This window comes from Marmota flaviventris, chromosome 7, assembly GCF_047511675.1.
Source record: "Marmota flaviventris isolate mMarFla1 chromosome 7, mMarFla1.hap1, whole genome shotgun sequence".
In the NCBI taxonomy this organism is placed as follows: domain Eukaryota; kingdom Metazoa; phylum Chordata; class Mammalia; order Rodentia; family Sciuridae; genus Marmota; species Marmota flaviventris.
Genome location: NC_092504.1, coordinates 83562102 through 83575928, shown reverse-complemented (window position 1 = coordinate 83575928; position 13827 = coordinate 83562102). Strand labels below are relative to the sequence as shown.

At 33.3% G+C, this 13827-nt stretch overlaps 1 protein-coding gene across 1 annotated transcript in view; it reads left to right on the top strand.

The window, feature by feature from the left end:
* Ugt8 (UDP glycosyltransferase 8) overlaps nucleotides 1-7251 on the top strand; it is a 49255-nt gene extending 42004 nt beyond the window's left edge. The window contains exons 3-5 of the mRNA XM_027935459.2: nucleotides 882-958; nucleotides 3722-3941; nucleotides 6888-7251. Of these exons, the coding sequence (XP_027791260.1) occupies nucleotides 882-958; nucleotides 3722-3941; nucleotides 6888-7251 (661 nt within the window). The remainder of the gene's footprint in view (nucleotides 1-881; nucleotides 959-3721; nucleotides 3942-6887) is intronic.
* The last annotated feature ends 6576 nt before the right edge of the window (nucleotides 7252-13827 follow it).

The following is a 13827-nucleotide window of genomic DNA, read 5'->3' as shown; positions in this document are numbered from 1 at the left end:
CAGACTTGAACACTTTATTTGTCACATATTTATTTAGGATGTGCCACTGCTGTGGGGTTATAGAGATATAGTAATGAACATGGTCAATCCTAGGGTTTCTACCACAATTAGAAGAAAGTGTCTCAAGTCATTCCAAGTACTCTGAGTCATGTAGGTTTCCCCTTTGATTGATAATTACCATGTAGGAATGACTTCCAGCTTCTCCTGGCTGAGCTATGAGATGGACACATGTTGTATTCTAACTATTCAGAACTTTTCCTTTCAGATTCCAGTACCATTATTTATTCTATTAGTTTTCACCCAGAAAACTTGCCGCTTCTTTATTTAGGATAGTTTTACCTGTTCTTTTCAGACTCTTGTCTTTTTTCTGGTTGTTAAGCACCTTTATGATTTATCTTTTAAAAATCAGATTGGGAACAGCCTACTAAAATCCTTTGGTCTCCAGACCTCCTTTCCCTGGGGCTCTGTATGCTTTCTTCCAGTTCCTGCCCCTTTCTCCTTGGGCTCAGGGTGTCCACGATGAGGGCTGGTGACTGCCCCTGGTGACTCTTCCTATTTTCAGCTTCTGAGTACTAACTAGTGTGGAATGACTTCTAGCAAAGGATCATTTGGTTGGTTTTCCCACATCTCTGTGCATAGGTGAGAAAAGCCAATGGAAAATAGATCTTTATAGAAGCAAATTATTTCTTACCTATCCCTCAATCAGTGAAAGATGTTTGGTTAAAAAGAAAATCAATTTTTGTTGATGCTGATGGATGATTTCATTTCTTAAAAATATCAACAAATAATCATGAAACATTTACTTTAAAGTTTAACCAGAGACACTGTACCATGAGTAAGGTTTGATTTTTGAGAGATTCATTGTCTGGTATGCATTTTAGGTTTTCTGGAACCAAACCAAAGAATCTAGGAAACAACACAAAACTAATAGAGTGGTTACCACAAAACGACCTGCTTGGTGAGTGACATGTGGGTACTTACTTGGATGTTAAGAGTTTAATTTTTATGCTTAAGCAATTTGTAAAATACACGTATAGTTTATGATAAAGTCATTATGTTTTATCTAGTCTCTCAATTCTTAAATTTCAGACCAGCATTTCAAACCTTTATTGGAAAATGATATGTGAAATGTAATCACTATGGTCTTTAATTTAAAATTTTAGACCAGTCATCAATTTTAATTATCTGGAAAATATACTTAATAAGCTACATAAATTACCAGTGAATGAAGCTATACCTGATTTGGATAGCCAGATAAAAGTAGTAAAATTAAACTAATGAAAATAATACAAACTGGTGTTACAGTTTTATTATAGATGTCTCTGATAATCCAGAGAAATTAGAAATTATTCATTTGTATGAAACCAAAAAGAAGCAGAAAGCTAGAGAAATAGATTTGTTTTAATTTCAGTATCGGGTCATCAGTCTGAATTTCTTCTTAAATCAGTAGGCATTTTTGAAACACTTTATTTTTAAGTGTTTTTATTGGTGCATTATAGTTGTACATAATAGTGGAGATTAATTGTGACATATTTGTACATGCATACAACACAGTTTGCTTAATTTATTTCCCTACTACTCACCCTTTCCCTCATCTCCTCTCTCCCCCAATCCCCTTCCTCTATTCTACTAGTTTCCTTTCCATTTATTTTTTTTTTAATGGGCATAGTCATAAATGAAAGTGGGATTCATTGTAAAACACTTTGTTTTTTTGTTTTATTTATTTCTTGGGCTTCTGATCCTCAACTCAAAATTAAAATATAATAATTTTATTCATATCTTTGAGGTATATTTGAATCTAAATAATTTAATTCTATGTTTAGTAAGCACAGATAGTAAAAGTGTTATTAAGTTTTTAGGAAAATATAATATTATATTAAGGCTTAATATATATAAAGGAAATCATAAAGAAAAAGTTATTAGAGTTCACAATATTAACCACAATTTACTTAAGAATGGTAACACCTAACATTATATAAAGTGACTTTAATTTTAAATTATACTCTTAAAAATAAGCTTTTAATACACAATTTCTAAAAGGTACACAGTGATCCTCCTAAAAACCAGCAATATGAATTTGTAACTATTAAAAGTAAAGAGTTTTATACATATAGTTCTTTTTATCTACTTCATTGTAAATATTCTGTAAATGATAAAACCGAGGAGACACAAACATAAGACATTTTTTCTTGTGAGAAATGCTTGCATTTTTTCCTTCTTTTTACTTTTTTGTCTACTACTGTGACCTCAAATTCCATAGAAAGCCGGAAAGTTAAATAACTTGACAATCAGCTGTCTCAGAGCAAGTGTGACACTATTATCCAGCAACATCTAAACTTCTTTCACCGTGTGACCTACAGCAAGGTGTAACTATTCAATGGTCCAGGCCCGGAGGCCTCCCCGTGTCCATGTCTTCTCTGGTCCTCCAGTCAGCTCCCTGACTTCTCTAAGATAAATGCCCTTTTTCACTCTAGGCATGATCTTTGCATGTTTTTTGATGGTTTCCAACTATGATCAGAAGATTCTTCCAGAGTGAGAAGTAGGAACCAAATCAGTATCTTTCCCCTCCTGTTAACCTCTTAATATCCCCCTCCTTTCTGCCCACCAGCTCTGCTTTATTTTGTACTGCTGGGTTTGGTGGTATGGTTTTGTTCAGAGATAGGGTTCTGCTGCTAAAAAGAAAGTTTGAAAACCACTTTTGTGGATTTCTGTGGATTTCCTTTACTTGAGCCTAAAAGTATGAGAAGCCATTTTTGCAAGTAAGGGATAGAGACACTGCCTGACCAAACTCTGTTTGACTTTGGGCAGGAATGTTCTGGGAGCCCATTAAGGCTGAGATGCACACACACAGTCTACTTTGAATGCTGTGTGTATATCTAAAATATATTTCTGCGTGCTGCAATTCTTTTTTTTTTTTTTTTACCAAAAACAGATTTCCTAAGTGTGGAGTTTATTTTTTAAAAAATTCTTTTGAAAGTTTTTGATCCCTTTTATGACACGTAGGCTATTTACTACATGAGGACAAATCTCACTAAAGTTTTGAGAAGTCATCTCTTTTATTCCCAAGACAACTAGATGTTACATGATGATGTTGCGTCTCTTAGTACTGATTTTGTACAAATATCCTCCTCTGCTTGGTTCAATTTTACACTTTAGGTATATAAACAAGTACTATAAAGCATGGATTCTGGGAGAACTTGAGTGTTGTAAGTGGTGATTATTGTACAGTGTTCTTTCATAGATAAGCACTAAATAGTTAATTGACTTCTGGAATCCAGACTTACATTTTTTTTAAACAAGTGTGTTTGACTCTAATATAGATAAATGCTTGAGTAGCCAGAAAGGAAATCCCTATTTTTAGTAGAATGTGGTCGTACCTTGATAACATTTGGCATTTCTGCTTTCATTGGCTTCCTATTCTTTCTTGGCCATTGAAATTTGTGTTGCTAGGCACATGTTGTCAGTGTTTGAAAGTTGTAATGTATTTTAATGCTTAAAGATATACATTTCAGTTACCTAAAAATGGCTTTTGATTGATGTATACAAACCAGGTAATTTTGTTAAGAGCAAACGTTTTCATTGCTAAAGACAGGAATCAGTTAAATTATGCCTTTGAAAATCTTGTATCTTAAATGTATATTTACTGTAGTATTGCTATTTAAGAAATTTCTGGAAACATCTAGAGAGATAATGTAAGTTGTTTTTTTTTTAAATTCTTTAGGGCATTCAAATATTAAAGCCTTCCTGAGCCATGGTGGTTTGAACAGTATTTTTGAAACTATGTATCATGGTGTGCCTGTAGTGGGCATCCCACTTTTTGGAGACCATTATGACACTATGACCCGGGTACAGGCAAAAGGCATGGGAATATTGCTAGAGTGGAAGACAGTAACTGAAGGAGAGCTTTATGAAGCATTGGTGAAAGTTATCAATAACCCCAGGTAAGGTTTCAATTAATATTAAAGTAGATTTCTCACACACACACACACACACACACACACACACCCCATAATACATTGTCAGAGAGATTACAATGGGAACAATCACTGGGGCCCTACAGTGTGTCAAATGTTGTGTCTTTTATTTCAGTGTGAATCTTATAATCCTAAATATATCATAGTTTTCATCATCTACATGGTAGAAATGAGGCACTTGAAACTCAGAGAGCTTCAGTCATTGCCCGGTCACACAGCTATTAGAGTAGAAATTTGAAGCCAGGACTGTTGGATTCTGAGGCCAGAGCTTTTTGTAACTACAACATCAGCCTGCTGCTGCTGGCTTTCTGTAGTACTAGATATTGTTGAAATGCTCAGGTTTATTTACTTTGTAAATGATGAATCACAATTTTTTTTCTTTTTTAAATTTTCATTGTGCCCTGAGTTTTGCAAATGAGTCTCAGAGGGTGGAGAATGGCCTGTGTAGTTTGAAAACAAAGGAGCAGTTTTCCCCATTGTAATGATATTGAATTTATCATGTATTTCAAATAACATTAGACTTGAAGAGTGTAACTTTTTCTGTTCATAACCAGGGCTTAACTTTGAGATGAGAAACTTTGCCATATTCTAAGGAATACCAACTGTAAGAAGTATTACTCCATATAAAGTGATACAGCTTGCATAGAAAATTCTGGATTTGACTGAGATTCATTTTGTAGCCTTCGTGTGGGCTCAGAGGTGTCCCTTAGGCTCTGACCCCTTAAAATACCCAGTGTCTTAATCACTGCTCTGGCACTTGAGCAGTATGTTTTATGATCCAGAGTATATTCATCTTCTATAACCTGTACTTCTCTTCTTATGATCTAATGAATTTCAAAACATAATGTTCTTAAGGAAAAAATTTGTCTATATTCTATGTAAATTTTTAAATGAAGCCCAAAAGTTAAGAGTGTTTTGGATGGGGCAATTATTACTGATACTAGATTATAAAGAGAAGAGCAAAAAGTTCAGTAATTTAGAATAGTCCAGTGGGTTGTTTTGTTTTGTTTGTTTTGTTAAGAGTTTTGTGTGGCTCTACCACTAAGCTATAACCCCAGCTCAGTCCTTCTGTGTTCTGTGAGGTATTAGCCAGGATGAATCACAGAGAAAGCTGGATTTAATCTCAGGTAACATTAAAATTAAACAATAGTTACAAAATATCAAAGTATGCATAGAAGCTCAATTTTAGAATTTTAAATTTTGTATAGTGAATACATTTATATCATTCTAAGAAAAGTATGCACATTAATAAATAATGAGTTAATTGCATATAACTTGAAGTTTTTAAATATTTAGCTGAAATATTTTGAACATATCTTACTGTATAAAATAACAATAATTTATAAAGTATTTTTCTTTGCTAAAATTCATTATATAAACTGAATTCATTATCTTTCTTGTTTTCAAATACATGACCATGTACCACATTTAATGTGCAATAATTATTGAGAGGTCTTCACCAATATCATATCCAAGATATTCTACTTTAAACCAAGTAACCAATATTGCTGAAGAAGTATTTCTTATTTCTTTTACTTATAATTAAGTGATATTATAGCATATCATATTTAAATGACATTATATATTTTACTTCTTCCCTAACTAGTCTTTAGGGTTTATTTAATGAACTCATTGCTTCTCTTGTTTTGAGGGATTTTTGTTTGTTTGTTTTGAATCTGGTGATTTTATTATTTTAAGGCAAGTTATAAAGAAAGGTGGGAGTTAATCACTATTAAAATTGCATCTTTTTAATCTGTGGCCATCTTTTAACAGAAGACATACTTTGTAAAGTAATGAGCTGTAATTACAAGGTAATTCCTTTTTCCCAAAGGGCCTTATTGAAGATATTCCTTGGAATAGTTCAATGCTGGCTTGAATGACCATTTTAATCACAGTATTTGCTTTTTTTGTTTGTTTGTTTTAATTTTGCAATCTTCATATTCTTATTGGAATACATTTTTGAATTTTTTTCATATTAAGCTACATATTTTGTCATTCTGATTACTGTTAAGCAAGTCTAACTCAACTGAACATCCCTAGTACTAGATGCCTTTTCCAAATGACTTTGGCCATATTCTTGCCTCCCACCATGAATTTTTATTTCTTATGTCAAAACAATATCAACTTCAATCAGGGATCCATATACAAAGGGACTCTGGTCATTTGTCATTGATTGTCACTATTTATTTACATATTTTTAAGTTAAAATAAAATGCACTTTATTGTGTTCAGATATTTTTAAATTAGAATGAAATGCATTTTATTGCAGTTACATATTTTTAAATTAATATAAAATATATTTACCATTGTAGCTTGTTTTTAAAATTAACTCTTTGAGAGTGCTTTCTTTAAACATACATACATGCTCACATATATTCACACATATACTACATATAATGTCATATGTGACTTTGTAATTAGTAGTATTTTTCAACCTTTTTATATGTTTAAGAATATTCTTATAGTATCATTCAGTATTGCTTTAAATACAAAAAGAAAGTCATTGCTTAAAAATTGATGCAACAAGTTCTGCATTTTTTTTTCTGTCCTTTACTTTTAGAATCTAGTAAATACTGCCCTTGCTGGTTCAGACCCACTGATTGATTAGTAGTAATTAAAAGCCTCTAGTGTGGAAAGAGCATAGGGTTTGGAGTCCGGAAAACTTGAACTAGAATCTCAAGTTCTATTCAGGTTACTTTCTGTGTGGTTTTCATTTGCCTCACCAGTTTAAATGTATTTTATTGGGTTAGCATAAGATAATGTGTTTAAAATATTTTTTCAGTGCCTGGAGCATATGAAGTACCCACTGAAGGATAGTAATTTTATTATTTCCCCCATTTTTAAATTGAGAGATCCATAAATACAGAATCTTCAATATGCGTAATTGTTCTGCATTTTGAACCCACTCCACAGCTACCGTCGGAGAGCTCAGAAGCTTTCAGAAATTCACAAGGATCAACCTGGTCACCCTGTCAATCGGACTGTCTACTGGATAGATTACATTCTTCGTCACAATGGAGCCCATCACCTACGTGCCGCTGTCCATCAAATTTCTTTCTGTCAGTATTTTTTACTGGATATTGCCTGTGTGCTTTTGCTTGGTGCTGCCTTGTTTTACTTCCTCTTGTCCTGGGTGACCAAATTTACCTACAGAAAAATCACCAGTCTGTGGCCTAAAAACAAGCATAGCACTGTTAATGGACATTACCACAATGGACTCCTCAATGGCAAATACAAAAGAAATGGTCATATTAAACATGAAAAGAAGGTGAAATGAGCCAGCAGCCCAGGTGATGAAAACAAATCTGTTCAGTCATTGAATTTTTATTGCTAGAAATTAGTTTAACAGCTACTAAAAGTAAAATGTCAGCAAACAATTCTAACACTTCCTTATCAGATCTTACTAATGAATTTCTGTGGAATTAAGATGGCTGTACAAAGCACAAACCTAAAAATGCGAAAATGTATTTGGTTCAAATACTGATGCAGAAAGTTTTGGCACTGAACCTTTTAGAAGCCTTAATTATTTAAATTAATTAAGTAACTGTATCAGACCTTAGTTTTAAATGTTGATATGTGTGTGTCACAGATAAAGAATGGTTTCTTTTCTCTTACTAAGAGGGGTGTGTGTGTGTGTATGTCTGTGTGTGTGTGTATGTATGTCCGTGTCCTAATTCAGAGAATTTTATCTGGCTGCTTGCTACATTTGTTGAGGATACAACACATTCATGAATGAAGTAATAAGACAGTCAGGATCCAGATGTCTCTCTTGTAGCTTTTCCTGTAGCATTAACGTGTGAACTCAGAACACTACATCAGAGAACACTCCATCAGAGAACACTCAAAACTGAATACAGAGGAAGTAAATGAAAAGATAAATGGCACAGTTTTTTGTCCTTTTTGTTTACTTGTTTTGTTTTGTTTTCCTTTTGTTACCAACTATGGACACTTCTGGGGGGAAACGTGTAATTAAAAATGTATAAATTAGTTGTCACATTTTCCCCCTACTAATAATTTTCCTCTGGAAGAATTTTATTATTTTTTCCTATTTTTATTTTAACAAGTAACATTTTGTTCAATGCATAATGAAGACAAAGCAGCAAACTCTGACTTTTGTTCAGAATACTAGAGATTATTGCTTATATGGGGCATTTTAAAATAAGGCCATTGCTTGAATGTTTATGTGACTGATGGCTTTTCTGTGATGTAAGTTTTGAATATTTAGATGTTCCAAACCCAAAGTTCTAATTTTGAAACATCATCTTTATCTCTTTTATTTTCTGGGCCACACTCTATTGTACATAGGTGCCAACAGTTATTTTTTTCAAACAGAACATTAAATGGTTCTCATTATTGGTACCTGCTTTGTCTGCAGAAGTTGTAGAATTTGCTGGTATACAGAGGTGACAGAAATAGAGCCACTTGTTTGTAAAGATAAGTTCTTCTTTCCCTCCTTGGTCCTTCAGCCTCACTTCGGCAGCCTTTTTCCAGTCATTGTGACTGACATGGAATAGTGACAGTATTCATGTAGAACAGGGATGCAAGTCACAGACATCATAAAACCAGGACCTCCCTGCTGGACCATTTACTATTATTTTTTCCATGTCATTCTGTTTACTTAGTATTTGCACTACACCTGTTGAGTGTATGCTTTATTTATTTGTAGTTTGAAATCCTATGACTGACATCTGAAAAATGCAACATTTACCTAATGTCATTCACTAACAGAAGAGTTATGAAAATTCTAGAATGCTGTAAATCCTTGTCATACACTATGACATACAACTTCATTACACTCCCACCAGGAGCCACTTTCCTGTACTTAGAAATAATGTCACAAGTAGTTTTCTAATGTACAATACAGACAAACGTACTGCTCTCTGAATACTTGAAGAAATGGTATTACACATATAAGCCTATTATACTTTTTCACAATCTTATAATAATGTTGCCGTTAAAAGGGACAAAAGAATACACAGGCAATGAATGGTGGGATGGTAACAGGGCTTAGAGTGTATGAATGAGTTGATTTTACTTTCTTGGAATTTGATGAAGTTAATAGGCACTGACTGGATGATTATAACTTAATCTCCACTGTGATAAAAACTTAAACAATAAACATGATTTAAAATAGAGAAATGTTGTTGGAATAAAATTTTTATTCAGATTTTATTTCACAATATTATGTACATTCATTATAAACATGTTTCTAAGACAGGTCTCCCAATTTTTGTATGTGTATGCGGGTGTGAAAACAATGTATTAAATGTGAGAATGTATTTTTATTAAACAGAGGGATTTACCTGACAAGTACATCAACATGGATATTAAAATTCTATTCCAGATTTAAGAATGTTAAGTGTAGGTATTTACTGATCATTGTTATTTTTATTTTTTCTTAGGAAGCTTATTGTTAGACAGTTTTCATAGAGAGAGTGATTTTAAATTTTCCACACTTGGCTTAAATTCTCTAATAAAGTAAAATTTTCAAGAAGGGATTTATTCATTTATTTTTTAGAAAGATTTTTTGCAGCTTTTTAAATATCTCCATAGCTGACTATGATGTTCAAAACAAATGAGAATTAAGACACTTTGCCTCTAGAACGTAACTTCTAGTATTCCACCACATAAGCACAGGGGTAGGAAAAAGCTAATGTTTGGGTTAAAGTATTGATTTATGATTGAGGTTGGAGAAAGCTAGAAACTCTCCAAAACTCAGCTACTTACCAAATCCCAAAATACAACTAAAATTCTATGTCTTCACTCTGAAGAGAAAATGTTTCAAAACGACCCAAGTAATTTGAAGAATGACTTCAAGTGATAATCCAGTGATCTCTTTTATTGAAAAAAAGTACAATTAATTCATTTTTATTCTTGCTGCTAAGTAATTCAGCTAGTTTGTAAATGTAAAATCACATTTGAGAATGTCTGTTTCCTTTTGGTATAATCAAAAACAACTTGAAATGGAGAATTTTTAAATCTTATATAATGAAGTTTGAGAATCATAGGAATTCTGTTGTTGAAACCTCTCTAAATGTGTCAGAGAACATCTTGTCCTACTTCTGAGATGGTAAGAGTTTTAACTAGCTTTTAAAGACATATATTTCATGCAAAAAAATGCTATTCATATTTTTGGCAGATAGCAAAATAATTTTTCTGACAAATTTTAATAAAACGTGCTTAGAAGTTCACACAATTAAAATACTCATGTTTTCATTTTCCTATAAATCCTGCAAAGCGTCACAGGTCCCAAATCACTTGGGTGTTTGTATTCCTGAATTAGGGGTGATTATAGCAGGGGATGAGTGACATAAATAATGATAATCTTAGTTTTTAAAATAGGGAAACCAAGAGGCATGCAATAATTGTATCATTCCTACTCTTTCTTTGGGGTAATTCAGACATAATTTAAGAGATAATTCTCATAATAATCTGCAAAATCTCTGACACTCTGCATAGGTGGTGTGGTAAATCCAGATTTTTTTCAATAGAGTATAATCAGAATTCAGAGTGAAAAATCTGAACTCCATGTAAAATTATACTGTTATTCAAATATGATGGCTAAAATGTCTGTCTATAAAAGAAGTCCAACACCAACATTAATCTCAGGTATTACAATATCTCAGGTATTACAAAGTGCTTTTATGTATTAACCAGTAAAACATGAATTTCTCACTGAATTTTATAGAATTAAAAGTATTATATTCCTATGTTACTTCCCACAGTTAATTTAAGCTTTTTCAGTAATCCTATCTTGTGTAATAAGTGATAATTCCCTACTTCAGAGAGAGGGACTAATTTGAGTTTCATTGAATCTATAGAGTCATCCATACTTCAAGAGATCATTTCTCCTAAAATCAGATTCCTTAGTCCTAATGTTCAAGATCAGATTTCCATTTAGATCGAAATTAAATTAAAAAAACAAGCAACCAAGAAAAGTTTTGTTATCAATATACTTCATTCACATAGATTTAATTTTTAAAATGAGAGATTTGTTACTCTTGTACTTAGAACAGAACTGCATTAAAGTATAATATGTTGAAAAGGTGAATTTCATATGTTCATGACAATTCTGGTTTAGTCACCCTGTTAGAACTCTGAAGGAGATTCATGAATATTCTTTACTTGGAGCTGAAAATGGAAACTTTTGAATATACATACGTTGGTAAATTTCATGTAACATTAAATTTCACATTAGCAATGACATGTGTGTGTGTGCTGTGATATCTTGGAGTGGCCTATGCATTTTATTCACAAACCACAGGAACTGGTGATGAATAGCTTAAAAATCATCAGTTCTGCTTTCAAGCCCAAGTCTGCCTTCTGGTTATAGCATAGATTCAACTTATGAATGTGACAGGGCATCAATGCTTAAAAATACCAACATTAGCAATTAGTTAAGTTTCATCAGAAAAAGCAAATGCTGCTGGGCATAGTGGCACACACCTGTAATTCCTGCACAGGAGACTGAGCACAAGTTCAAAGCCAGCCTCAGCAGTTTAGCAAGGCCCTAAGCAACTTGGTGAGACCCTGTCTCAAAATCTAAAAATGGGTGGGTATGTGGCTATGTGGTTAAGCGCTCCTGGGTTCGATCCCCAATAACAAAAAGGAAAAAGAAAAAAAAATGCTAATGATATTTATATCAATGGGAGAAAATATATATCAATAGAATTTTATATATATTTATGTGTATGTAGTATTTTTAGAAATTATTTATTTTAAAAGTTCAAACTAAAAATATTGTTTTTTTTCTTGAAGACTGGAAGTAATATGGAATTTTTAAAGACTTTCACGTAATAAAAGCTGTCTATTTTAAACTGAAGAAAGTTCAAAAGAACTAACAAGTTTTAGAAACTTGGTCAGAAGTACCTTTCCTAATACATCTTGCCAAAATGAGAGAATATAGAAAAAACATGATATAAAATAAACTTAATCCACTGCATTGAATATATTCTTCCTTCTTGTACTTCCATCTTCTTTTTTATTCTAGAATAAAAACATTTTTAGGTTTAGAAATTTAAACTACATGTAAATTCTAGGTATAAATAACATTTCTCATAATCAATTCAGTTAATAATGACAGTGTCTGTTTCGGGGGTCTCAAAAGGATGAAGACAATGGAGAAATTCACTCAAGTCCCTCTGCTTTTCTGCACCACCTCTTCTCTCATCCATGGTCCTGCTTCCAAGCTTTCTCTTATCTTTGTTAGGCATTTACTAAATTGGACTCCCATTTCCTATTTATGTTGTGTAGATTGTGCCTGTCTATTTAGTAATGCATTTTGTTTTTAACAGAATGTGGAAACCACTGGAGTGCAAGTATCCAAAAGTACAGAATGCTAAACTGAGAACATGTCCTGTGTTTTTGTTTGTTTGTTTGTTTTGTTTTTAAAACCTGTTATCTGTGCCAATTGAATATCACGTAGGTTGTAAGGTTCGTTGAAAATAATGAATGTGCAGACCGTGCTTCTAGTGGGTATTGAAAGAGCCCTACCAGTGAGTGCTCATTTTGTTCCCTTGGGGCACTCGCTGTGTGACTCTCTGGATATGGCACTGGGTGAATTTTCTGGGGCATAGCTCAGTGATCTCTAAACTGTCATGCCGCATGTACCTCTTTTTACCTCCCACTGGTCAATTAAAATTCTTATACAGCCCACTTGTACCAGGAAAAACTCTTCCTGTCTAGAGTGAATGCCTGCCTCATACATTGTTGATGTTACTAACAGGATCCTTTAGCATGTGTTAAATGTGTAAGTCATTGATTCTGTTACTCCAATTATTTAGCATAGTTCATATTCCCAATGTTGACAGAACATGCTGGAAATGTGGACAGCTGCTTAATAGAGTCAAAGAAAAGCCCCAGATGGACAGATGGTAGGCATTCAAAAACATCTCAACCTAGGATGGCAGCAGAATTATCTTCCATGTAGCAGTAGAAAGGTGTAAGAAATACAGGGTCTGCCTGGGAAGGAGGCAGAGATAAAATGTTTAGATCAAAATTCACCTCAGAATGCCTCTGATATATCTTAGGAAGGAGCAAGATCAAGCAGAGACCTTTAAAGATCTTGAATGTAGTATCCAGAGCAGTCAAAGTGATTGGCAAATGTAAGACATTGGCAGTGTCCAGGCATGTATAGGCATATGGGCCCTATTACATAGTGGATGTTCTGGTGATGCACTTTTCAGTATACATGGATGCGATCCCTGAGAATGTAGTTATACCAGTGGAGGGGTAGCTAAAGTCACATCTGCCAAAATAGAAGTACTTAGCTCATCTTTGCTTGGGTTTCCTTAAGTCAGAGGGAAATAGTAGCAATTTAATACATTTTCATTGTTCTTTTTTCTTTTTTTTTTTAAATTTGAATTTGAGATAGGTTCTCACTAAATTGCTTAAGGCCTCACTAAGTTTCTGAGGCTGGCCTCAAACTTGCAATCCTCCTGAGTTGTTGGGATTACAGGTGTGTGCCACTGTGCCCAGCGCCATTCTCCAATTTTAAAGTAAATTAGCATTTGGCTACATGGAATTCTATTTTATGCCAAGTGTGTTCTGTTACTCTACCAGCTTTCAGATGCCAGCTCTAGTATTAGTCTGTCATTCCTCACATCACTGATTGAGAAACCGCTCTTAGATATTTATGGGAAATGTTTTCAAATTATTCACATAACAGATTCTATGAAAACTAAATAGAAAAAAAAAACAATGAAGGGAACTGTTCAATTTCAAAGGGTATTTAAGATGTCTTGCAATGTATATTGCTTTAACTTCTTATTTCTATGAAATAAATAGTAGCCTTCTAGTTCATTCTTATATTATCCCTTTATAATGTTAAAGCTTTAATGTTACACTGTGTAAG